The sequence below is a fragment of the Helianthus annuus genome, chromosome 15, assembly GCF_002127325.2.
Source record: "Helianthus annuus cultivar XRQ/B chromosome 15, HanXRQr2.0-SUNRISE, whole genome shotgun sequence".
Taxonomy (NCBI): domain Eukaryota; kingdom Viridiplantae; phylum Streptophyta; class Magnoliopsida; order Asterales; family Asteraceae; genus Helianthus; species Helianthus annuus.
In genome coordinates this window covers 116,554,270-116,581,471 of record NC_035447.2, presented here as the reverse complement: position 1 = coordinate 116,581,471, position 27,202 = coordinate 116,554,270, and the positions used below count along the sequence as shown (strand labels likewise).

At 41.1% G+C, this 27,202-nt stretch overlaps 2 protein-coding genes across 2 annotated transcripts; one reads left to right on the top strand and one right to left on the bottom strand.

Annotated features, from left to right (window-relative positions):
* Window positions 1-631: 631 nt before the first annotated feature.
* LOC110912345 (xyloglucan glycosyltransferase 4) lies at window positions 632-4,311 on the bottom strand. The gene is made up of 4 exons (XM_022157040.2): window positions 3,484-4,311; window positions 2,819-3,127; window positions 1,653-2,057; window positions 632-1,494 (listed from the first exon to the last, which is right to left on the bottom strand). The coding sequence occupies exons 1-4, from the start codon at window positions 4,126-4,128 to the stop codon at window positions 850-852; spliced, it is 2,004 nt and encodes a 667-aa protein (XP_022012732.1). The 5' UTR covers window positions 4,129-4,311; the 3' UTR covers window positions 632-849.
* A 16,262-nt stretch (window positions 4,312-20,573) lies between these two features.
* On the top strand, window positions 20,574-20,912 carry LOC118487517 (serine acetyltransferase 5-like). The gene has a single exon (XM_035984432.1). It carries the CDS (start codon window positions 20,574-20,576, stop codon window positions 20,910-20,912), a length of 339 nt encoding a protein of 112 aa, XP_035840325.1.
* Window positions 20,913-27,202: the final 6,290 nt, after the last annotated feature.

The following is a 27,202-nucleotide window of genomic DNA, read 5'->3' as shown; positions in this document are numbered from 1 at the left end:
GACGCCTCATATAGGCCTATACGAGGCGTCTAGGGTTGGTAGGGTGTCCAAATAGGCAGAATGGGTGTCCAAACAGATCCAACATTTATAAATTCAACGAGTTTATTGACTGGTTGATTGTAGGCAAGTATCTCAAAAAACCTAGTTAATTTTTATAGATAGGGTAAACGAGTATCATATTAATAAAAAAAAAATGTGTGATTAATATATCATAAAACTAAAAAGACTTATACATTCAAATTATAAGAAATCTTCTTTGGATTCAATTTTAAAAGTCACTTAAACATATGTTCATAATAAATTTTGGGAATCACAAAGTGTCTTGTCCAGAGTGACATGTTTTGTTAGATAACTAATAAAACTGTCTTGTAGTTGTATTTGTATAAAGGGTTCATGACAGAAAGATAAAAGACAAATAATGTTTACTTAAACACAAGATACACAATCTATATTAATATATCTAGTAATGTAATAATCATGTTCGTTTCATAAGAACCAATGCATCAATCTCAAGGATAGAGCCACCTCAGCCTCGCAAACTGACTCCACTTGACGAACGTCGAACAATAACATTCTCTCTCTTCTTTCTCCTCTATCATCCACCTAAGCATCTTTGGGCTCAAAGATAATATTTGACGCTAAGAAGTAATTAGATAATATTTTAGCCAATAAACCGTACTAACTATCTTATCTTTAACTAAACTAACTAGACGGACTCATCACAGATCGGAAAATTAACACCACAATCTCCCTATCGTATAAGTATGTACCGACACAAGATCCACGCTCCCAACTTGAACCAACCATTTTCGTGTTATAACGATTTTCATGATCGAAACTTTGACCTTTTCAGTTGACTTGCTCACCAATCAAATCCAACCCAACCACAAGAAAAGATAAACCTTGAAACAACAAGAAATAAAAATGAATCCCATGAGCTGACAAAAGACTTCTTGCGGCAGCAGTAAGCAGCAGAAATGCAAGTGCAACTTCTTTCCTATAAATTCTGTTTTTCTTCTTTTCATTTTCAACAACTGGTGTCTCTTGCTCCTTCAGTTTCCCCAGCATTTCAAGCCCCGAATCCGATAACCGTCGTTGAATCTTCTCTTCGTTGAAGCTTTTTGATTCGCGTTCTGCAAACGCCAACAAATCTGACTCAGATGACCTCCCGGTTTTCTTGGTGACTACCCATTCGTATGCACTTCCGAGCTGGAACAGGCCCGAGATCATTGCGTTGAATTTGGTTACCGACATTGTGTTTTCGAACAGTAGGTATGGCATCAGGAATGGAAATGATTTTGGTGATGGCAGGATGTTTAAAACTGACATTGTGACGGGCACGTAACAGATTACCCAAATTGGTAATTCGGCTTCGGGTATGAACATTGTTAGCGGTAAGATCACGCAGAAGAGAGTGAACGAGTAAAACGGTAGAATCATTTTTCGCAGAAGGAAGAATAAGAAGATCAAGTTCGCCTTTTTCCACTTTGATATCTGCAAAAACATCAAAACTTAAAACTTTAAACATGCAAAGCAAAAGGGTAGAATTTGTGCTGCAAACGAAACGAACGTTCAGCGAATAACATCAAAACTTAATCATATAAAACTTTTCATATTTCGAGATTTTGAACCGACGGATTCATCTAACGAACCTTGGAAGAAAGGATTGCAGGAAGGCAGAGACGGAAGAGTTGCATAGGACCCGAATGCCATCGATGTTGTTGTTTCTTGTAAGCTTCGTAAGACTCGGGTAATTCGCAAAGAACTCTAACATCGTTAAGGTAAATGAACTTCCATCCATTCAAATGGGCTCTAACCGCAATGTCCATGTCTTCAACTGTCGTTCTTTCGAGCCAACCTCCGGATTCTTCCAAAGCTTTGATCCTCCAAACACCAGCCGTCCCGTTGAACCCAAAGAAGTTGAGAAAGTGACCGTTCACTTGTTGTTCAACTTCGAAATGGAAGCACAAGTTTATGTTTTGTAGCCTTGTGAGCAAGTTTTCGTCCTTGTTTACGAATGACCATCTGGCTTGAACAAGACCCAAGTCCGGTTTCCCCTGAAATCACACAATTGTTTCGAATTCTTAGAATCAAAATCTTTAATCACGAACCGAACGTTCAGTGAACAGTTCGTGAACCGTTCGGCAGGAAGTTCGTTTGTGTTCTTTCGTTTAATAAATGAACAACACGAACAAGAAAGTTTGTTCGTTTAGTTAAATGAACAAACGTGTGAACAAAGGCCGCGTTCGTTCATTTATGTTCGTGAACGTTCCGTAACGTGTTCGTTTATGTTCGTTTAGGTTCGATAGTTCATTAGTGTATTTAGTTTTTATATTTATTTAATTACTTCAAAATTCCGACAAATAAAATATTTAATAAGTATCAGTTTATTATACATTATGTTCATGAACATTTCTTTCCATTTATGTTCACGAACATTAGTTTGTATTAATGATCGTTTGTTTGCGTTCTTTTCTTAAAATTAACAAACGAACACGAACACATTCATTTCCTTAACGAACGAGCACGAACATAGAATCTTATTCGGTAAGTGTTCATAATCAGTTTATAAACATGTATATTCCTTAACAAACGAACACGTAATACTTTCCAAAGATTAATTCTTCTTTTCACAATTTAACTTTTAACTGACTTTGCACAATCACAGATTATAAATAAATAACTAGAATAATAAATAAATAAATAAATAAACAAACATAATAATGAAAAAAAAAGTTACTAAATATTGCAAGTGAGCATACCCATGATCAATTATTGGTGAGAGTATAATAATAATAATAAATAGTAAGTTTGTTACCTTGAAGTGAGGAACTGTCAGCAACAGGAAATCAGGATTTGGCTGAAAATCTGCATCCAAAATGGCAACAAATTCATAGTTTTTAACATAATCACAACCCATTGCTGAATGAAGATTGCCTGCTTTATATCCTGTTCTAACAAATCTATGTCTGTAGATTATATTCACCCCTTTCTCCCTCCATAAACTCACTTCATTCCTTATCAAAATCTGTATAACCTCATCACTTGAATCATCCAAAACTTGAATCAATATCCTCTCTTTTGGCCAATCCAACTGGCACACAGCTGCAATTGATTGTTGATACACCTTCATTACACAAATCCCACAAAAATCATCAGCAAAAAAATACACACAAAAAAAAAAAAAATTAAAGATATTGTTTAGAGTGTCAAATTTGGTCATTTTAGTTAACTGTCATTTCCGTCTACGTGCCAGTGCGGACCATATTTCAAATTTGTACCATAAATATGCTTTCGTCCAAAACACATCTGTTAAAAACTGCTGGCATAATTGGACAAACCACATGGACGAAACTGGCATAACAGACGCTAGTTTTTTGGACGGAACTGACATGTCAGGGACGAAAAAGGTAGAAATTTGAAATTTGGCCCGGAAAGGCATGATTGGACAAACGACATGGACGGAAATGGCCTCTTTTATACCTCTCTTTCATTGCACATGGGAATCTGAACAAGAACCATAGGGAAAGATAAAGGATCTTCAGCATCATAACACCTATCATCAACATCAATCCCTGGCTTTATTTTCTTAAACTTGATCCAAAAGAACCCAATCCCAAGTATGAATCTATCAACAGACTGGATCAAGAACAGCAACACACAAAACTTTGACAACATAGTGATAAATGGAGCAAGATATTCAGCTCTAAATGCAACCCAACCCATGTAACACAAATGCATAAGTCCCATAGCTTCATTAGGGATAAAATTCAAATCCCATTTCTGAAAATAAGCAAAGATTTCCACACCCAAAGCAAGAACAGAAATAGCAAGAAATGCTTTTACAAATCTGTACATAACCCTCTCTTTGTACTTGACTTCATCTTTGGTTGAATCTGATAAAGCAATCCTTTTTTTAACTGAAACAAAAGTTTTGGAACACCCCATTGTTAACCATGGAACGAAAGAGAGGATTCTTTGAGCTTTTAATAACAGCAGCCATGAAAACTGTTTGGTGCTTGCTGTTCTTTGTTTTTCAAGAAACACTGATGCTTCTGAGTTATCAACTTCTACTAAAGAAAAGTTGCTTGATTTGTCTATTGTGACAACTACAGAGCTTGGTGCCATTTTGTTGAAGATAAATGTTCAAATCCCAGATGGGATTTTGGTAGAAAGATGTAGAAAATGATGAGATTTATGTGAATTGGAGTGAAGGTTGAAGAAGACCCATGAAGGATTTAAGAGTTTAATGGAAGGTGGAAGAGTGAGATTTGGATCTTGAGAGGTTAAGAGGGAAATGTAGGAAAGGATGACTAGGGGTGGAATCACTAGTGATGGATTCCATCACTCCCACTATCCAATCAGGAAATGCCATGTCATCAACCATATTTCCATCACTAGTGATAGAAATGGACTAGGGGTGGAATCACTAGTGATGGGTATTCCAATATACAAGTATTAATGCACAATGTACAAGTCATACCCTATAAAACTCAAAAGTTTCACGCGTGCTGGGTTTAACGCGTTCTTATTTCCACGCGTTTTCTTTTGGGCGGCGGCGGTGTTGTGGATCTTCATAATGCGTGCTCGGGGGGCCATAACGGACCGCCCCGAGTCCCCTAATGAAGATTGGATGATGATGTTGACTAGTCAAAGTGTTTGTATGTTTAGAGAGAGAGGGAGATTTGGGGATTTGTAGTGAGCAAAATGGAAGGTTCAGGGAGGGGAATTTGAGGGCTGCAAGTTTAAATGTGGAAGGGTATTTAATTGTTTTTTCAGTTAAATTCAATTTTAATCTACTTCAGAATAGTCTAGTGGTGTTGATGAATTTAGATAGAGCTTAGGATAAAAGTAGTCACGAGTTCAATCCTTATGGTGTGCAAGTTTAGCCATTCAAAAAAAGTTAAATGCAATTTTAGTCCTGTGGTTTGGGTTAATTTACCAATTTAGTTCAAATGTTTCATTTTTCTTCTGTGGGTCTAAAAAGGTTTCACCGTTGCCATTTTAGTCCACTGAGTTAAGTTCATCCATTTTTTCTATTAATGAGAAGGGCAATTCGGTCATTTTATATGGCCGAATTGCCCTTCTAGTTAACAAAATTACATATAAAATGACTGAATTACCCTTCTTGTTAACGGAAAAAATGGATAAAGTTAACCTAGTGGACTAAAATGACAATGAAAAAACCTTCTTGGACCCACAAACAAAAAACAAAACTTTTGAACTAAACTGAAAAAATACCCAAACTACAGGGACTAAATTGAGATTTAACTATTGTTTTTTTAAATGGATTTAGTGTGGAAGGTGGTGGCTGTTAAATGGATGGCTTTTATGGGAGAGAAGGAAAGAAAAAAACTTTGATAGTGTATTCAACGTAGTGGAATAAATAAAATAACAAGCTTTCAAAATGAAAAAAATTGGATAAGAGATTTTAAAATAGACTCGAACAAAAGGAGGAAATTTAGTGATATAGATTAAAGTCTTTTGTATGTGGGCTTCCAAAGTGTTTTTGTTACAGTACTTGTATGTTTACTTCTATGATTTTTATTTACTTTTTCCAGTTTTGTAAACTTGTAGCATTTTGGTATTTTTTTTCGGTTGCGATATAAAAGAGATTCCCGTTACCATTAAAAAAATAGATGGTTTTTGGGAGTGAGATGAATTTTATACTAAGTATAAATATTAGATGGATTTGAAAATCGTGTTAATTGAACACGACGTGTGTATTCAATTGTTGACGGATCACAAGCGTAAACTAAATTTTTATTTTTCATATCAATTAATACTTTAAAATTATTAATATATGTTGTAACATATGAGGGTTAATAGACCATAAACCTCTTTTGATTTTGTTGATGTTTGATGAGGGTTAATAGACCATAAGCCTCTTTATGATTTTGTTGATGTTTGAAAAGAATGGTGATTCTTAACACGAGATAATTTGTTATGTTTGACATAAATATATGTATATGTTGTCTTTAAATTCACATATTCAATACGTCAATTAAAAATATTTCGGCCTTGTGTGTGCTACAATTAATTGAATTGAACGTATGTCTTTTACTTGATTATTTAAGTACATCTTTAGAGAATTATAATTTTAGCCTTTTGGTAAAGACCAAAAGCAATAACCGAAGCATATTTAAGAACCTAAAAACTTTAATATTTCTTTACCTTTTTTAAAACAGTTTTCAGTCTTAAAACATTAGTTATAAATTAAGTGATCACCTTTTTAGATCCATATTTTCGACCTAAAATTTACCAATTTCTTCACTTTTTTTTTATTTTGTATTTTTTAATCTAAAAAATTGATTTCAACAGTTTATTCAAAAGTATTCATGGGTATGAATCATCTCGTAGGGGGTTTTGGTATCAAACCTTTTTTACCAAATAGGATTGGTTGTTTGGTTTGATGATGGGCTTTGGTATCAAACTTTTACAGGTTGTCAATCCAATGTCAGCAGTAAAGTTGCATCACAAAAAAAAAAACATATAAAGCTTTTATCTTGTTTTTTCTTTGAGAAAATGCATTCCTACAAGAAAATAATTAAAAGCCAAAAATTCCCCAAAAAAATCTGCTTGAAACTCATTAATTTTTCTTTGAGAAAATGCATTCCTACAAGAAAATAATTAAAAGACTAAAATTCCCCAAAAAAATCTGCTTGAAACTCATTAAGAAACCACACACACAATCGGTGGTGCCTAGAAAATCAGATTTTGAGTTCAGCAACAATGATCCAAGATATTCTTTATCGATGAGAAACATACAAAAAGCAAAAAAATAATTAAGCATACAAAATAACTGAAGGGGTATGGTCCCAAAAAGTCGCGCAAACCTCAGATCAGGTTGCGCGTGAGACCATACTCCTTAACACAACAAGGTGTTAACAACAACCTTGCGCGGCCTACATCGCTCTACGATTATCCCGCGCGAGGGAATGCACACAACAAACCCAGATATCAGTACTTAACATAAAACAATGGAAGAAATGAGCCACTCGGTAAGGAAGCGCGCGGCTACCTACAGTGGTACACAAGGTACAAGTGGCAGTAAAAGGAGCCAATGAGCGTCTAGCAGGCTCTGGTCAATCGTGCGCCACGATCGCCTGACGAGAAGTACACAAGGACGCCTACATGGCACCAATCAGAGGACGGAGACAACTGTCCCACGACCTCCACTCGTCTGCTGATGACAGAAGGACAACAAGGCCGACAACAATGACACGTGGCTCCAATCAAGGTGCGCCAGCACCAACGAGCATCTAGAAGCCACTAAGCGGTCGACGCCAGTGAGACAAAGAGCATATCCGTTTTGTTGTCCGCTTCTGGCCCAAGGCCCATCAGCCCATAACCCCTCACACCTCTCCGGCTATAAATAGAGACCTTACTTCACAGGTTAAACATTCTATTCTCTTGGCTCTCACTCTTTACACTTAATTACTCTCAAAGCAGTCGCTTATTCTCACGCCGGAGCCTGGTTAAGAGGGAAACCCCCACATTCCCCTCTTAACGAGTAACGGTGTTCTGTTTTGCAGGTTAAGACTACCAAGTCGGAGCTTAAATATCTTTAAGAAGATTAACCAACATGAAAGGAACATAAACCAATCTAATTAACTCTCTAATTAGATCACTGTTTCTTCATTGGCGCCCACCGATTTTTTCTATAACCACCCTCATCTTCTTTTATTTGAGCTTTTGACATCTTTTCCTTCCTTCGACTATGACTGGTCAAGGAATCATCCCAGAGTTCGGTTTCGGAACCAACTCTAACACGGCGTTGGGTGAAGGAGTCCAAACCTTCCAAGCCCAACAAATCGAAGAAATCGGCGAAGTTGAAATCAACAATACTGGGGGTCCGCGCGGGAGCTTCACCCGCATCACACAAGTGGTCACCCCAGGAAACGGAGAAGGACCTTCGAACTCAGCGCCACCTCAAAATGTATCTGCATTACTTGGCTTACCAGAAGGCGAAACCCCAGCCTCGTGGTATGCCAAGAACATCGCCACTATCAATGCAGCATACCAATCGCTCATCGCGCAGCAAGCAGTTTTGACGGCAGAACCGTCCTTGGTCACTCCTCCGAGTCAGGGGGTGCGCCAAATGCCACCACCAGCCAATCTACAAGGCAGAACCAACAGGCCTCCCCCTACAAGACGTTTAAGCGTACAAGACACGCGCGATACAAGAGGGGAAACGGATAGTTACTATGAATATCCGTCGAACCTTCAACGAGGCCCTGTTCACAGCCGGCTCACGCCGCGCAACATGAACAATGAATGGGAAGAAACCGACCCATATGATCCTACATGGGAAGGTGACGAAGAATCATCAGTCTTCAATCGCTTACCAAAAACCATGAGTACTATAAGCCAAGACAACACATTGGCTACACAGAAGAAGCTGAACGAGATTTCCGCCTGGCATACAGACCAGCGGAAGCTGCGGAGCACTCCAAGTTTATCCCAAAAATCGCACTCGCACCGCTCTCACGAGAGAAGCTACCCCCAACCGTTGGGAAATTCAATGGGTTGACTGACCCAGACGATCACGTCAGAACATTCACGAGTGTGGGCTGCATGGGAGGTTGGAACATGCCCATGTGGTGCCACCTGTTCATTCAAACTCTTACCGGAGCGGCTCGCGCCTGGTTTGACAGCCTTCCGCCCGGAAAGATTAAGTCATGGACAGATTTCAAGACGCAATTCTTAAGCTACTTTAGCCAACAACGTCGCTACCAACGCGACACAGCCGAAGTAGAAGATATTTGGAGAAGAGATGGTGAAGGTCTGGAGGACTTCATCACGCGTTTTAACAAAGAGTGCCTGGAAATAGGCGGCGTCAGTGAGCAACTCATGCGCTGTCACTTCAAAAAGGCTATACGCTGCGATAGTCTCATTAGAACCATCACAGGCAAAGATGGAATGCCGAAGGAGTGGGATAAACTGATGGAAGCCGCAAAAATCGTCGCGCAAACTGAGGAGTCCCTTGCTGGTGGAAAGGGCTACTACCCAGAAGATCGATTTTCAAGAGGAAGTACGCGCGACAACAACAACAACAGGCGCAACAAATACAAGAGTCATGACTGGAAGTCTGAGAGACCAAGAGGCCGTGACGACAGGCCACGTTACAGAGAAGATGCGCGAGAAACGATTGACCGAATCGGTTACAAGAAAGCAGTCAGAGACGACAATCGTGACAAACACTGGACTCCGCTCACAAAAACTCCAAAGGAGGTATTGATGACGGAGAATGTCGATTTCAAGGCGCCAAGGCCAATGACAAACAAGAAAGGGCAAGACCCTAACTTGTACTGCGATTTTCACAAAGATTCAGGGCACCTAACCGACGACTGTTACAGCTTGCGCCAAGAAATCGAGAGAGTGCTCAAAAGCGGCAAACTAAGTCATTTAGTGAAGAATGTACGCAAGGAAACCCGTCAACTCCAGCGCCATGATGAAGGTAACCACAAAAAGGTCCGACGACTAGAGACTCACATGGTCAACGGACCCAGGTACAGCGCGAAAGAGAAAGGCAAACGCCCTTACGAACCTTCGTGGCAAGAGCAGCAAGTTGTATTTCCAGTAGTGCGTGGCGGACCTCGCGCCACACGTCCTGTGGTCATCACCGGCATAATCGGGCATTATGAAACTGACTACATATTCATAGACCCGGGAAGTACTGCCGACATCATTTATGAACAATGTTTCAATCAGCTGGATGAAGAGGATAAAGCGCGACTCGAACCTGTCGATTATCCTTTGTCTGGATTTTGCAACGAGATGGTTTTTCCTCTCGGGCAGATCAGTTTCCCCGTCACGCTCTCTGACGGGAAACACTCAAGAACAACAAATGTGAACTTTATGGTAATGCCAGTGAAATCGAGGCATGATGTGCTTCTTGGGAGGGAAACACAAGGCGAGCTAAACATGGTGACGTCAACGCCTCATTCTGCAATAGGTTTCCCAACCAAAACAGGAGTAGCAATCATATACGCCAAGAAAGAAGTAATGTCAACTGAAGAGCTGCGCCCAACAAAGGCGGCAAAGGTCTCCACGACTGAGCCGGAGAAATGGGTTTTAAACCGAAAATACCCCGAACAGACCGTGACAATTGGCCACGCCATTTCGTCAGACGTCAGAACACGTCTAAAGCAACTGCTGTTTCGAAACATGGATATATTTGCCTGGACACCGTCAGACATGACCGGTGTCCCGCGCAACATCACCGAGCATTGCTTAAACACGTACCCATCTGTCGAGCCAAAGGTCCAACGAAGGCGCAGCCTAGGGGCAGACAAGACAAAAGCAATGAACGAGCAGGTATGTGAGCTGCTCAAAGCCGGGATCCTGCGAGAAGTAAGATATCAGAGTTGGGTGGCGAACCCCGTGATGGTCGAAAAATCAAATGGCGGATGGCGCATGTGCGTAGACTACACTGATCTCAACAAGGCGTGCCCAAAGGATTGCTATTCCTTGCCTGAGATCGATAAAAAAATAGATTCTCTCGCGCCATACCGATGGAAGTGCTTTTTGGATTGCTATAAAGGATACCATCAAGTGCAAATGAAGTTAGAAGATGAAGACAAGAAAGCATTCAGAACAGATCTTGGAATCTTCTGCTACACAAAGATGCCTTTTGGTCTGAAAAACGCAGGCGCGACATATCAACGCTTGATGGACAAAACCTTCGCAGGTGACATCGGAAAGCATATTGAGGTTTATATCGATGATCTAGTGGTGAAAAGTCCCGAAGAGGACCAAATGTTGAAAGACATCGAAAAAACGTTCAATTCATTGCGCAGCGTAAATATGAAGCTAAATCCAGCCAAGTGTTCCTTCGGCATGGAGGAAGGGAAGTTTCTGGGCTTCATTGTCACAAACGGCGGTTTCAAGGTGAATCCAGAGAAGGTACAAGCTATAGAACGAATGCCCTCACCAAGAAACATCAAGGAAATGCAACGACTAGCCGGCCGGCTGGCCGCGCTAAATCGTTTTCTCTCCAATCACGCCGCAAAGTCGTATCCCTTCATTAGCACGTTGCGCAATTGTGTAAAGAAGCAAGAGTTCAAATGGACCCCGGAAGCCGAAACAGCTTTTCAACAAATGAAAGCGTGTCTGATCGAACTCCCTACCCTAACGGCACCATTTGAAAAAGAGCCCCTTGTGCTGTACTTGTCCTCCTCGGACAAGGCAGTAGGGTCAGTATTGTTGGTAGACAGGAACGGTGTGCAAACCCCGATCTATTACGTCAGCAGGGTACTCACAGACCCAGAAACAAGATATTCCACAATGGAAAAGCTGGTCCTTGCGCTATTACACGCCTCCCGAAGGCTGCGCCGATACTTCACGGGCCACGTGATAACTGTGCTTACAAACTTCCACATTGGCACTATACTACAGAAGCCTGAGACATCAGGCAGATTGGCAAAATGGGCCATTGAACTGGGCGGCCATAACATCTTGTATAGGCCGCGCCCGGCCATTAAGGGGCAGGTCCTCGCCGACTTCATCACAGAAGTGCCGGCTGATAAAATCAAGGAATGCGAGATGATAGAGACTCCCAAGGAAAATACAACAGAGGAGACTTGGATGCTTTACACTGACGGGGCATCAAATGAAGATGGCGCGGGAGCAGGTTTACGTCTAGTGAGCCCAGAAAAGCACGAGTTTACTTACGCCATTAAGCTCGACTTCAAAAACACCAACAATGAAGCTGAGTACGAGGCTTTTCTGGCAGGCTTACGCCTCGCCATCAAGATGGGAGCAAAAACTTGCGCGCACATGTTGATTCACTCCTGATAGCCAGTCAAGTAAATGGCATATATGACGCGAAGGGAGAAGTCATGGCTTTATATCTGGAACAAGCGAAAGAATTGCTCCAACAATTCAAAACCCACAAAGTCATACATATCAATCGCTCAGAAAACAAGCCCGCAGATGCCCTGAGCAAACTCGCCTCGACTTCCTTTCAACATCTCGCCAAGGATGTAAGGATAGAGGTACTCAAGAACCCGTCAGTATTGATGCGACAGGTGAATGTGATCGAAACAGGGCAAACATCGTGGATGACCCCCATCATCCAATACTTACAAGAAGGGGTGCTTCCCGAAAACAAGGCGGAAGCAAGAAAGATCCAAAACAAAGCCCTACAGTACGAAATGAACAGCGGTATCTTGTACCGAAAATCCTTCCTGGGACCACTACTTCGCTGTGTGGACCCCCAGGATGCGAATTACCTGATAAGGGAAATCCACGAAGGGATTTGCGGCATCCACTCCGGACCAAGGATGGTTGTCGCGAAGATCATGAACGCCGGTTACTACTGGCCTGGTATGCATGTTGACGCAATGAAGGAGATCCGCAAGTGTGACTCTTGCCAGAGGCACTCTCCAAAAACGTTGCGCCCTAAAAATGATCTTATCCCTGTGTCCACCGCATGGCCTTTCCAACAATGGGGAATTGACATGGTGGGACCCTTCCCGGATGCTCCCGGCGCCGTAAAGTTCATCATAGTAGCTGTCGACTACTTCACAAAGTGGGTAGAAGCCAAAGCCCTTGCATCCACCACAGCTATGATTGTGCGCAAGTTCATATGGGAGCACATCATATGCAGATTTGGCCTCCCGCTCAAGATCGTAACAGACAATGGCACCAATTTTGCTTCGGACGATCTTAAGAACTGGATGAAGGAGATGAACATTGAACACACCTTCACCTCCGTTGCGCACCCACAAGGCAACGGACAAGTGGAAAGTGTGAACAAATGCATCGTCGAAGGGATAAAGGCCAGATTAGGAACAAGGCGGCGCGGATGGGTTGATGAGCTTCCAAGTATTTTATGGGCTCATCGGACCATGCCAAAGACAAGTACCGGCGAGACCCCTTTCAGCCTGGTCTATGGATCAGAGGGGGTAATCCCGGCGGAGATTGGCCTGCCCTCGCCACGCATGACAGCGGTCAACGCAGTTGACAATGAAGCGGAAAGGCGTCTAGACTTGGACCTGTTGGAAGAAAGACGCGAAATCGCAAGAATCAGAGAGGCCAAATACAAAACCCAGCTGGAAAGGTGCTACAACACAAGGGTTCGCATTTGTACCTTCAACCCAGGGGAATACGTCTTTCGCGACAATGAAGCATCAAATGCGGAACGTCCAGGGAAATTGGCACCTAAATGGGAAGGCCCATATCTGATTCATGAGGTCCTGGGCAAAGGGGCCTACAAATTGCGCACCTTAGATGGCCACATCTTACCAAGAACTTGGAATGCGCAACAATTGCGCAAATGCTATATGTAATCTTTTCGGCCTTGCGCCATCTTTCAATTCACTACGCCGGCTACGAGCCATAAGCAAATATGTATGAAGGCCTAAGAGCCAACTTCTGACTTGAATGAAAACATACGACATGTTTTTCTATTACATTTTTTCGTTACAAATGCATGTTAAACTTTTGATTAGCGCGAAAACACTCCAGCATTTCAAGGTGGTTCAAACCACCTCCAAGGTCCTCCGCAAACAAAGCGCGAGACCGGGTGGCCACCTTATACTTAGAAAACGCTTCCATTTATTCGAGCTAATTTAACATAAAGTTTTTATAACAATGCAGTAATTGCAACAGAAAACAAAAGGTTTCATTAACAACTTGCGCAACTGGGCAGCATCATACATAGAGTATCAAAGAAATTACAAAGGCACCAATGCCTATCAACTACCTACTCAACAAACTATCCTATTCTTCGCGACGATCATCACCATCATCTCCGTCGTCTTCACCATCATCGTCATTGCCATCATCATCACCGTCGTCACCGGCGGGCTCTTCGTCGGACAACTCGACGGTAACTGGTGGATCGAGGACTGCCTTAAGACGCTGGCACCAGTCGTCTTTCTTCAACGATTCGACAACCAACTCCATGATAGGCAAGGAGAGGTTGTCATATGAATTTTCAGCACTTGCCAGCGCAGCATCGGCATGTTCTGTCACTGAGCAATGACTTGTGTCAAATTCTTGCCCAAGCATTTGCTCAACATGATCAGCACACTCCAGGTAGCCTCCCCGATGACCCACCGCACGCGCCGCATCTGTCAGAGCCGCTACGGCGCGATCTAGCTCGTTCGCATTTAGGATGGAGTTGGCAACCTTCAACAAAAGATAAGCATTAAAGAAAACTCTTAAAACAATTTAAGAAAAAAGCATAAGGCACTTACCAACACTACTCCACGAGTGCGCATCTACTCCGCTTCTGAGACAAGTGTATCGACGATACCTTGAGCCTCAGAGTAGTTTGTCTGGGCCACATTAAGCGCAGCAGTGCTGACAGCACGCGCCTCCTCAGCATCAGCAGCCTTGACCTTCTCAGCCTCAAGGTCAATCTCCAAAGACTCGCATCTGTCGATTTGCTCATTCAAGCGACGTTTGAGTTCCGCAATCTCAACGTCCTTGGCGTGGAGATCCTTGTCCTTGTTGGACAATTGCACCTTGGCTTCAGTCAGCTCAACCTAAAGATTGGCAAACGCCTTGAGAATTGACTTAAAGAAATCTCATAAACAAAAAAGGGAAGAGCGAGTCAGTAGAACTAACCTCCATCTGCTGCTTGGCAGCTCTTTCACCCTGCGCTTCCTCCACCTTTGAGGTCAAGTCCGCAACTTTAGCCTCAAGATCAACGATCTTCTGTCGTAGCGCATAAGCACGATCGTTGTCTTGGGCGCATATACGCTTAAACTCGGCCTTCTCCTTGGCCAGTTGCTCCTCAACATTGTGGAGTTTTTCTGCAGCCCCTCGCGGCCCCACTCTTCAGCCTTCTTGTCAGCCTCAAACTTGGCTCTCTCCTCACCAAACGCGGTTTTCGACTTTTCGAATTCAGCAATACGTTTCAGCATACGCTCGCGATAAGCCTCCCAGTCGGCGCGCTCCCTAACCATCGTTCGCCATTCGCGAACTATTTGATGGTTGGCAGCACGAGCGTTGGCCTCACCAAGAATATAAGTACGATACAACATTTCGTGAGGTTTCGCCCTTTGCCGATGGACTTCAGCAGGTGTAAAGGAGTTCAGGAACCACTCGCGCGCAGGGCTGAACTCGATGAAAGTATCTTTCTGTTTTAAACTCCAGGGGGCTTGATGAGGAGCGTCCCCACGCTCTTCTTCGGTGTAAGTCTTGTAGTAAATATCCCCAACGGTGTCCTTCGCACCTATCACATTGGGGTTATAACCCCCAGCTCCACCAGAGCTCGCTCCGCTTGAGGAGAAGCGGCTGGAACCCTTGGAAGTAGTAACAGGACCGGTGTTGGTTGGTTTGGTGACCTCAGGACCTGAAGGTTTAAGAGGCTGATCCATAGCCTTTTTCGCCGATAGCTCCTTCTCCAAGGCCTGCTTCCTCGCAACTTCAGCCAACCTCTCCTGCTCCGCCTTACGCTTCCTTTCTTCTTCCTCCTTCCTTTTCCTCTCCTCCTCCTTCCTCTTCTCTTCTTCTCCCTTTTTCTTCTTCTCCTCCGCAATCTTCTTCTCCTCTTCTTTCTTACGCGCCTCCTCCACCTTTCGCTGCGCCTCAGCCGCCTTCGCGACGTCCTGGGCTGCAGTGTCAGTGGGCTTGACGGTTATCTTGGGCCTCTTTACCCCAGCTTCACTGAATGTAACCGCCTTTTCAGGGGTCTTCTTCTTGATCTCTGCAAAATAAGGCAAGTGTATGTAAGCAAAGAGGTTTTTTAGAAAAGAGAAGAAAAGAAGAACATACCAGGAGAAAATTGGTACAACGAGCGCAGCCTGCTCGTCTTCCCTATCGCAGGTATCACCACAGATGTAGGCGCGGAAGCCACACCAGTCGTAGCCTCGCTCCTACCCCTCTTCCGCCCAATAAGTTGGGCACCAGCATCTTCCTCCTCTTCTACATCTTCGGGAAAACTGGGGGTCGCGCCAGCATCTGGGTTACGAGAACCCGCGCTTCCAGAACTCTTTGACCCACCAGCACCAGCTTTTCCCTTAGCTGCATGTGATAAACCTTCATATGAGTCACTGATGATCACATAATCATCCAAGTCACGTTGACGAAGGCGAAGAGTTCCTTTGCCAGCAGCAGTTGTTGCGCGACTAGGGCCAGTGCCCTTGCTAGTCACCTCCGGCTCCGCCTTCTTCTTCTTCTTCACAGGCTTCTTCTTTTTCTCCTCTGGGTCAATCCCCAGGTCGCGCAACACACCTGCAAAGATTTTAGACCAAGAGCTTAGCTCGCCGCTGGAAGAACCTACAGACTCATCGCTGGAAAGATAGAAAGTCTCTTTCCCAGCGAGAGTCATAGAGCGCAATGGACGAGGTTTAGGGTACTGCGCACCTTCAGTAGCGGTTGGCGGTGAAGCGAAAGCATCAGCAGCAGGAAACATGAAGTTTCCTCTAATCTGTTCATACCAGCTCTCCTCGTCATCGCGCAACGGGCGAACGCCCATGGAGCCACCAAAGATAGTGAAGGCAGCTTGGTAGAGTTGCGCTTCTATAAATAAAAAAGGGTAAGAAACAATTGCAGCAAATCTACTTAGAAAAAGAACAAACAAAGATCTAACCTTGATCGCCAAGCTTTAGCACGGGAACTTCCCTGCTGCTAGGTGACCACTGGTCACTCATCTTGGCTGCAACTAAAACATTTTCCCCAAACACCCGGTTCGGGGTTGGGGTCAGCTGCTGGTACCACAAAGCAGTTTTCGGGATCGACAGATCTTCCTTGGGTATGGCCTCAGTCCATTCCCTAAAGGTCATAGCAACCGGCACAACTTCTTCCCTGATGAAGAAGAACTTGGGTTTCCAGTCGTGGAAACTCTTTGGTGGATTTAACAAGATCTTCTTCGCCGCACCTCGGCTTGCAAACGAAAAGAACCCCATTGTCCTTTGCAGTTGGTAGAATGCTCGAAATTTGTCTAAGGATGGCTCGATGCCATGAGACCGGCATAGGAACTCGAAGTGTCTCACCCTCACCATCCCGGGTGGGCTCAACTGAGATATGTGAAAATTGTAATAAGAAAGGATACTTCCCAGAAAATTGGTCGCCGGCAATCGGAAATTCCCTTGAAGAAAGAAGTCTTCATAAAGGGTAATGTAACCGGGTGGTGCATCAGCCGCGGTCTGGCCTTGAGCCGGATACCGGGCATCCCACTCCGGTGGGAATCTAAAACTTCGAACAATCTGTTCGAAAAGACCTAAATCCCACTTGAGGACAGGAACCGGTCCCTCCTCACTAACAGGAGCCTCTTGATGCTCTTCACTCATGTTTCTAAGAAGATCTGGAAAAAGCTTGAAGAAAAAGTTTGAAGATTTGAAGAAATCTTGAAGAAGACGAAGAACACTTTGAAGATTCAAAGAGTTTTGAGAGAAAAGTGGAGAAGAAACGAAGAGAAGTGAGAATCTCTCACCTTCTCTTCGGATATATATACCCATCGCATTTAATGCGATGGGTAACCGTGCCGCGTTCGCCGCTAGGCTAACCAACGGGAGGTTGCCACGTCAAGCGGAAAACCAGGGGTGACGGTTACCACGCGCGCGTGGGCCTCACTCTCCTGACATGAAGTGCAACCGCCGCAGGCGGCATGATGACACCCGTGCCAGGGGTCAACTCAAACGTCGCCCTCAGCGACTTATCTCACCAACCTGTCAGAAGTTCAAATTTCGAAGTTTCCCGCCATAAAACGTGCAAGTAACTTCATGCAGAAGTCACATGAGTCGCGCCAGATATACATAACCTACTATAACCTCGCGCGCTTAAAAGGCCAAACAAGAAATCACTCGACACCTGCCTAGTACCTGCGCATTGAAAACAACAGTTTTTCAACGTCCGCCATACAAGTCAGGATCAAAGGAACCATTTCCCCTACTCTTATTTTTTATTAAGTCCAGAGCTCCAACCACTTGCGTTGCGCATGGTGCAGCACTGGACTGGGGGGACTTGAAGGGGTATGGTCCCAAAAAGTCGCGCAAACCTCAGATCAGGTTGCGCGTGAGACCATACTCCTTAACACAACAAGGTGTTAACAACAACCTTGCGCGGCCTACATCGCTCTACGATTATCCCGCGCGAGGGAATGCACACAACAAACCCAGATATCAGCACTTAACATAAAACAATGGAAGAAATGAGCCACTCAGTAAGGAAGCGCGCGGCTACCTACAGTGGTACACAAGGTACAAGTGGCAGTAAAAGGAGCCAATGAGCGTCTAGCAGGCTCTGGTCAATCGTGCGCCACGATCGCCTGACGAGAAGTACACAAGGACGCCTACATGGCACCAATCAGAGGACGGAGACAACTGTCCCACGACCTCCACTCGTCTGCTGATGACAGAAGGACAACAAGGCCGACAACAATGACACGTGGCTCCAATCAAGGTGCGCCAGCACCAACGAGCATCTAGAAGCCACTAAGCGGTCGACGCCAGTGAGACAAAGAGCATATCCGTTTTGTTGTCCGCTTCTGGCCCAAGGCCCATCAGCCCATAACCCCTCACACCTCTCCGGCTATAAATAGAGACCTTACTTCACAGGTTAAACATTCTATTCTCTTGGCTCTCACTCTTTACACTTAATTACTCTCAAAGCAGTCGCTTATTCTCACGCCGGAGCCTGGTTAAGAGGGAAACCCCCACATTCCCCTCTTAACGAGTAACGGTGTTCTGTTTTGCAGGTTAAGACTACCAAGTCGGAGCTTAAATATCTTTAAGAAGATTAACCAACATGAAAGGAACATAAACCAATCTAATTAACTCTCTAATTAGATCACTGTTTCTTCAATAACAAAAACACACCATTCCAACACAAGGTTAAATCTTCAATATTTTCACATATAAGGATATAGGTAGGTTTTACAAAATGGGTTTTCGCTAATGAGTGTAGGAAGCGATGAGCATACATCATGTGTACATTGTTTATTCTATAGGTGAGGGTATTTGTGTTTATTTGCGCAAAATATAAACCGATGTAATTGTGACGGTTTACCATTTACAACTGGGTTGTTATACCATATAGCTATGATCTTCAGTGGCAGATCCACTTTTTTTTTTCGTTGGGTTCACTTTTTTCGCACTCGTTATAGCAAAGAAAAAGAATAGTTTAAAAATATTTATAAAACGGTATTTTTGTGTTCGTTAATAAAAAATTATTTAGGGGTAGAAAAGTAATTTGGTTAAAGTAAAAAAAATAATACAATAATTAAAATACATGGGTTGTAAATTAAAGTTTACATTAAAATATTAAAATATGAAATAGACTAAAGGATGGAAAAATCACAATTCATCTTCTCTTAATTTATATAGAAATAATTGCTTCTAACTCCCTCGGGAGTTATTTTCATTCTTTTTACGGGAAAGGGCACTTCGTGAACTAGAGAAGTGTTCGACCTTGGGTTCGTTCGTTCCTAGAGAACCACTACCTGCTCTATTTCCAGACGTGAAGTTGGAAGCAGGTTGGCTACTTTTAGGAAGAGGATTCTCTTGGGGAATGGGATCCTTACCAGCCATTTAAAAAAGATGACTTAGGAACAAAGACTATAACTACAAGAGAAAACTGTGCTAAGTTGCGACAGCCTCACGGTGGGCGTCACTTGTTAAAACAACAAGAGTAAGGCTAGCTTAAGACCTTGGGTCCTCCTGAGCTCACAACTTCCTAGGCATCTGTGAACAAGAGAAGCACCGTTAGCCTTAATGCGGGTTGGGCCCTCCGTCGTTTGGACGCATAAGAGTAAGTGTGGGGTTTTCAGGAGTTAACAAAGTATAGAGAGAATAAGAGTTTAGAGAGTTCTAGTGAGAGAGTGAATACATTTCTTAGCTGCATGAAATGTTCGTATAGGGGAGGCTTACCGTTCAAGGAACAACCTTCATACAACTCAACTTCTATATTAGGTAAAGCTTATCTTCAATGGTGTTTAATTGTGCAGGTGACCTTACCCTTTTGGTGTAAGTACTTGGTCTTGTGAGTTTCACAACTTGCTTTATGTGCTTTTGGTTTAAGGTCACACCTCTTTGACCTTTCAGTCTTATTAATTGTGATGTTATTATAGTTATGTGTTGTTAAGCTTCAAGCTTCGGTATCTAAATTCCTAACTCCTGCATCATGCTTCCTGCTTGTCGCTTTCAGCTTCGCAGAGTGGAAGCTTCCACGTACCCACGTCATCAAATATTTAGTGATTTAGACATTCTTAGATAAATATACTTAGATTTGATGTATAGATAGTATATTTTACGGGAAAGATAAATTTTAGAGTAAATTACAAGTTTTGTCCTTTATGTTTGTCCCAAATTTCAGGCGTTGTCCTTTACCTTTAAAATTGATGAGTTTTGTCCTTAATGTTTCAAAATCCTGCATTTATGTCCTTTAGGGCAAACCCAGTTAATTTTTTTTTTGTTAAAACTGGTCATGTGCAAGGCATGTGAGGGTACATTTGTCTTTTCACCATTATAAGGGACTATTGTGAAAAATATTTAATTTCTAGGGACTGTGAAAAAACAAAATAAATATTTAGAATCCTCTATCTCTCTTCCAGCGGTTCTCTCTCCTCTCTCTCGTTCTTCTCTCACTCTCTCTCTTCTAGTTCTAACAGATCACACATGGTTCTCTCTCCTCTCTCCCGATACTCATCGGCGCCGATGCAAGCGGCTGACCCAGACAAAGAGGCGTCATGGGTCTGGAATGATATCAAAGCCGAATCGGAGCCGGCGTTGGCTAGCTACTTATACTCAACAATACTCTCTCACTCGACTCTTGATCGTTCACTGGCGTTTCATCTTGGAAACAAGCTTTGTTCTTCCACTTTGCTGTCGACTCTGCTTTATGATTTGTTTCTTAATATGTTTTCTGTTGACCCTGATCTCCGGTCAGCCGCTGTTGCAGACCTATGCGTCGCCAGGTCGCGTGACCCTGCTTGTGTTTTGTTTTCGCATTGTTGATTGTTTGCTTAATTACACAGGATTTCTCGCTTGTCAGGTTAGTTTTCTTGTAATTGTTTAGTGAATTTGACTGGAGTTATCTGGAATCAAAGAGTTATGATTAGTTGTGTCATGATACCTAAAAATGTTTTGGGGATTTTGGGGTTTTTGATATTTTTGGTTTTGGGGATTTTGTGAGGGGTTTTAATCTGGTATATAGGTTTGTTGAGAATGGTTCAGGATTTGTTGTAATATTCTAAAATTAAATTGAATCGTGATTTTGGGTGGTTTGCAGGTTATGGGGAATGGTGTTTGTTGCTGGTTATGGGTGGTGGTGGTGGTGGTGGTGGTGGTGGGAGGTGGCGTTGAGAGAGAGAGAGAGGGGGAGAAGAGAGAGAAAGTGAGAATTTAGAGCATTCACATTCTATCCACCAAATCTTGAGAGATGGGTTTTTAAATTATAAAAAGTGGTTTAAGAGCATTCACATTCTATCCATCAAAATATGTGAGGGGAAGTTTTTATATTATAAAGGGTATAAAAAGTGGTTGTGAGTGGAGGAGAGAGAAAATGTTACTGTTCATCCGTATATTTGAGGGGACACTGTTCACCCACTATAATTTTTTTAATATATATTGAAAGTGGTTGTGAGTGAAGGAGAGAGAAAAATGTAATGATAATATTATTTAATTGAAAAGGAGAGAGAAAAAGTATTTGTTTTTAGTGAAAATATTTTGATATAGGAGTTGTTTTTTAGTGGAACGTATGTATAATTTGATGGATTGGATGTGAATGCTCTAAGTGGTTGTGAGTGGAGGAGAGAGAAAATGTTACTGTTCATCTGTATATTTGGGGGGACACTGTTCACCCTGTATAATTTTTTAATATATTTTGAAAGTGGTTGTGAGTAGAGGAGAGAGAAAATGTAATATATATTGAAAAGGAGAGAGAAAAAGTATTTGTTTTTAGTGGAAATATATTGATATAGGAGTTGTTTTTTAGTGGAATGTATGTATATTTTTAGTGGATTGGATGTGAATGCTCTTAGAAAGAGAAGGCAGAGTTTTGTCCCTATAATGGTGAAATTACAAATGTACCCTCACATGTCTTGCACATGACCAGTTTTAACAAAAAAAAAATTAATGGGGTTTGCCCTAAAGGACATAACGTGTAGGATTTTGAAACATTAAGGACAAAACTCATCAATTTTAAAGGTAAAGGACAGCGTCTGAAATTTGGGACAAACATAAAGGACAAAACTTGTAATTTACTCTAAATTTTATTATAGTAATTGGGCGTCAACTATCATATATCCAAAATGTAGGCCTTGTTTGTTTTGTACCATTATTGTATTAGTTGGCCATAGCAGGAAATATCGTGCTTGTACATTGATTCTAATGCATCAGCACATGTAGACTTTACATGATTGGCTTTTCAATTTAACATTTAACTTAAAATTCGGTTGCACATGTTTCCTTTTTGGATACTTGTCCAAATAAATATGAAAATTGCAGAACAAACTAAGTTAGTTTGTGTATGATTTGGATACACATTGATGAAGAAAACGTTAGGTATTCTCTTGTTTATGTAATCAAAGTTTTAAGGTCACAGAAATCCACTCTGAATTCTATATAATAAGTATTTTTCTGGTGAATATTATGGATGAATCATTTTGAAAACATCTCAATCTAAGGTTTACTTTCTTCAGCTCTTATATAAAAGGTGGTGCGCGCATAATTAAGCCCTGGGTATGTGAGGTGGTCGTAGATGAGTCGAAACTTGAAATGTGTCAATTTTTTGTGCATACGCGGCAAGCAAACGTAAATGCCTCTAAATGGAGACATGTGACGTGTTGTGCCATTCCAACTTTGGCTGAGTGGTAGAGGTTTTTGGCTCTTGGAAAAAAGACCAGGGTTAAATTCCCGATATAAGGTATAATTAGTATTTATTGGTATAGTTTAGGAATAGAAACAATGTTACCTTTCTCGTTCAAAAACAATTTGACGTGTTGTGAGTAATCCACCTCTAACACGTAATTGCGTCTACTGTGTCCATTAATAGCTTTCGACATGTCTTGTTTTGGTTCATTCATGAAAACAAGGCTTTTTTTAACAAGAAAAGATATTTTGGGCAGTATCAAATTTCGGTAAGCTCTTTGATCAAATTGTATGTTTTCCTACAGATTAATTATTGATGATATTTATTAAATTATACATTAAATCAAATATTGTTATGTTGTTGGTTTATCATGTCTTATTCAACATCAGGCTACTCTGGGGAGCGACTAGGGTCGGCGAGGGCCGGTAACGCCCTAGCACACCGAACCCCTAGGTCCGTCCCCGTCATTGGCGTCCTCCCGAAGACATTCTCGTCGGGCCTCATTCGCTCTCTCTCTCTTTCTTTATTCACACACACACACACACACACACACATACATATATATATAGGGTAAAGTTCATGCGAGAACCACCCTTATTACGAGAACCGCGAGAACTAATGTGAACACAAAATAAAATCTAAAAAAATCAAAAAAGCACTCAAAATTTTTTTTTAATATTTTTATTTAAAAAAATGCTATATTTCGTTACCATAAAAAAACTTTTTTTTGAGTAACAGTTATCGATGCACATGTGCATATGTATCATTACTTCGACAAATTCGGTAATACGTTATTAGGAATTGACAATTGCACTTTAATTTACAATACCATTCGTAATACTCTACTTTTTACATTACCATTATTCAAAAATGCACATGTGCATCATTATGTATAACCATGATATAACGTGTTTTGGTACAAAAAGTTTGTGATTTTGAATGGAGAAGTAGGCCCATATACATGTTTTTTGGTTAGTTATATCTAGTGGTTGATGGTTTGATTATAGTTGTCAATTTATGATGTAATATGTTGATTGGATGGTATAAATGGTGTTTACATACATGTAATAAAATGAAAATATTGGTAATGGTATTGTATTATGGATGGTAAGAGGTAATGGTATTGTATTATGGATGGTACGAGGTAATGGTAGTGTATTATGGATGGTATGCTAGATGAAAGGGAAAGTGTATTCAAAGTAGTGTACCAAAACACCTTATTTCATGTTGATACATATAGATGCATATGTGCATTTCTAATATTGGTAATGTAAAAAGTATTGTATTACATATGGTGGTGTAAATGAAAGTGTAATTGTCTAATAGTTGTAATGAATTACGGAATTTGTCAAAAAAATGACAAAAATGCACATGTGCATGTTTGTGTATTATGGATGGAATGATAGATGAAAGAGAAAGTAGTGTACCAACACACCTTATTTCATGTTGATACATATAGATGCAAATCTGCATTTCTAATATTGTTAACGTAAAAAGTAGTGTATTACACGTGATAGTATAAATGAAAGTGCAGTTGTCTAATATTTGTAATGAATTACAGAATTTGTCAAAGAAATGATACAAATGCACATGTGCATGGATACTGTGACTCGAAATTTTTTTTTTTTGAAATTTTTTTATGAGTTAAATGCTTGGTTGGTCCCTGTGGTTTTCAAAAATTACAGATTTGGTCCTAGTGGTTTACTAATTACACGCGTGGTCCTAAAACTTGTCAAAAATGAACTCGGTTGGTCCCCAGCCCTAACATCAGTTAAATTTCTCAGTTAACTATGTGTGAAATGACTATATTACCCTTGAACAATTAAAAACCTAAAACTAACAATTAAAAAATTAAAAAAACAGTATATATATAAAACCTGGACATCATCTTCATCACCATCTGGAAGAATAACCCAACTGCCCAAGCTCTCTGGCTGCGAATTACCCCTCTGAAGCTACGATTCCCAGTAGTAAGAGTTCCCACAAGCAATCGAAAGCTGTTAAAGGTAGAAGCCCCCTCTCTAATTTGAGCGTCAACACAGTAATTCCAGATGTGGCAAAGTCTAACCCTGTGGAGAAGCCAATTGCTGGTGGCTCAGAGGTCTCACAAGAACCACCGAGTGCTACGGCGCCTATGGATGTCGAATCGATGTCTGCGGATGTTCAGACGGTGGTTGGTGACTCGGTCTCGTTCGATGATGCACTTCTGGCCATTAACCAAGGTAAGACTCAGGTTGTTAACCCTGTATCCCCTTCTAAATCCCCCTGTTCTCTGAATACGTGCGAGCGACACGAGTGATGCAGCAGCATCTGGTCGATCATCTAACGTCCCTGTATACAAAATTGCAATCTGTTCCCAAATTAAGCACAAAATCGGCTCGTTCGCAGCTTTTCGGTTTTGGATTTGAGTTCGGAGCAGTCTTGTTTGTTGATGCAGGCTTCGTCGGCGGATTTGATGACTTGGTCGGCTAACTGGATGGGTTTTGCCAGGATCTTCCAGAAGAAGAGCGTGATGAAGATGATGATGGTGATGAAGATGATGTCCAGGTTTTATATATATACTGTTTTTTTAATTTTTTAATTATTAGTTTTAGGTTTTTAATTGTTCAAGGGTAATATAGTCATTTCACACATAGTTAACTGAGAAATTTAACTGATGTTAGGGCTGGGGACCAACCGGGTTCATATTTGACAAGTTTTGGGACCACGCGTGTAATTAGTAAACCACTAGGACCAAGTCTGCAATTTTTGAAAACCACAGGGACCAACCAAGCATTTAACTATTTTTTTATTGTAAACAAAATATAGCGATTTTAAAAAAAAATGGTAAAAAAAATTGGGTGTTTTTTTAGATTTTTTTAGGTATTACTGTTTGTGTTCACACTGGTTCTCGCGGTTCTCGCAATAAAGGGTGGTTCCTAACGGATCCTTCTCCTATATATATATATATATATATATATATATATACATATATATGCTTATTCTCACACCCGCTTACGTGTACGTCTACATGGCAGAGCATCCTTTGAGGAATACCCTCCTCCACACCCTATAGTCTTAGAGATGTAAACGAGCCAAACAAGATATACATAAACAAGTTTATACATATGTGTAGTTACAATTGTATAATGTATATATAAGATAACATGTATTATTTAGACGGTGTAAGATCAAATAAAAAGTTTATTTTGCCTAAGTAGGATGAGAAATAATCTTAATCATTCATTTTTCAAATCAATGGTTAAGATGAAAATGTATGAAAAAGGAGAAGTGTAAGTTCATCTTAAGAAAATTATATTTATTGACTTTCTCTCCTCACATGCAAGACACATGCATATTTCACCCTATTTATAAACATTCATAACTTTTTATACAACATTATTTTTTCATAAAAATTTCACCATAAAATCAAGCGTCTTTTTATCTTTAATTTGTGTACCATATTGCTATATAAAATATGACATCTAAAAACCCAACAAAAATGTGTTGTATAGCATTTTTTGTGCTAAAGTTTTGTACTACATTTTTTTTGTGCTTTTTGGGGTGAATTTTTTTTTTTTTTTTGATTTTTTTGTACTAGATTCTTTTGTACTGATTTTTTTGTGCTATATTTTTTTTCTAAATTTTTTGTGCTGGATTTTTTTTATTGTATTTTTTAGAAAACAAAGGGGGTGTCACATGTCATTTTCACACTCCTACTTATAAAGACCAAAATGTTTTAGTAACAAAATGTCCTTCCTTCATACTTATAAGGAGTGTCACATGTCATCATCACAATCCTTCTTAACCTACTTAGGCAAAATCCATTTTAGTGGATCTTTCCCTTTATTTAGATATCATTTTCATAATACGTATAACTCCCCGCTTGCGGTATGCGCATATAATATATATATGTGTGGGCGTTCGGGTGGCAAAAGTGAAAGTGCACTAATTTTAATGTTATTTTACTAATTTCGTGAAAATAACGTTAAAAGAGGGGGATGGTTAATCATGTATCATGTGGTGGTGTTGATGGTCGGAAAAGACAAGGGGTACATGCACTAATCGGCAGTTGTCTCAATTGCTAAGTGTTATGTACCTTATGTCCAAGGCTTGATGCAAAACTACTATCGAGCCGGGGGTCTCACTGAAAGCAGCATCTCTATTACTACGGGGTAGATGTAAGGTTGTCTACATCTTACCCTCCTTATACCATACCTTAGCTTTGCTATTGGTGAAATTTACTGAGTATGATGATGATGATTTCATAATATGTATATAATTAGCAATTTATTATGTAACATATACATATATTAAATTTTAAAAAAATTACTTTAACATAAATAATAAGCTCATTGAGGCTCGGGGGCCTAGTCGAGCTTGGTATATGAAAAGCCTTAGCTCATTTATCAAACGAGCATATATATTTCGGCTCCATTTCAAGTTTGAGCTCAAT

What these genes read in the sequence shown, in the direction of transcription:
- LOC110912345 (XM_022157040.2), bottom strand. Translation starts at nt 4,128, where the DNA reads ATGGCACCAAGCTCTGTAGTTGTCACAATAGACAAATCAAGCAACTTT. An exon ending in CCATGTGCAATGAAAGAGAG is followed by an intron (nt 3,128 to 3,483) that starts GTATAAAAGAGG and finishes TGTGTAATGAAG; the next exon opens with GTGTATCAACAATCAATTGC. An exon ending in CTGCAATCCTTTCTTCCAAG is followed by an intron (nt 1,495 to 1,652) that starts GTTCGTTAGATG and finishes ATGTTTTTGCAG; the next exon opens with ATATCAAAGTGGAAAAAGGC.
- LOC118487517 (XM_035984432.1), top strand. Translation starts at nt 20,574, where the DNA reads ATGGTTCTCTCTCCTCTCTCCCGATACTCATCGGCGCCGATGCAAGCG.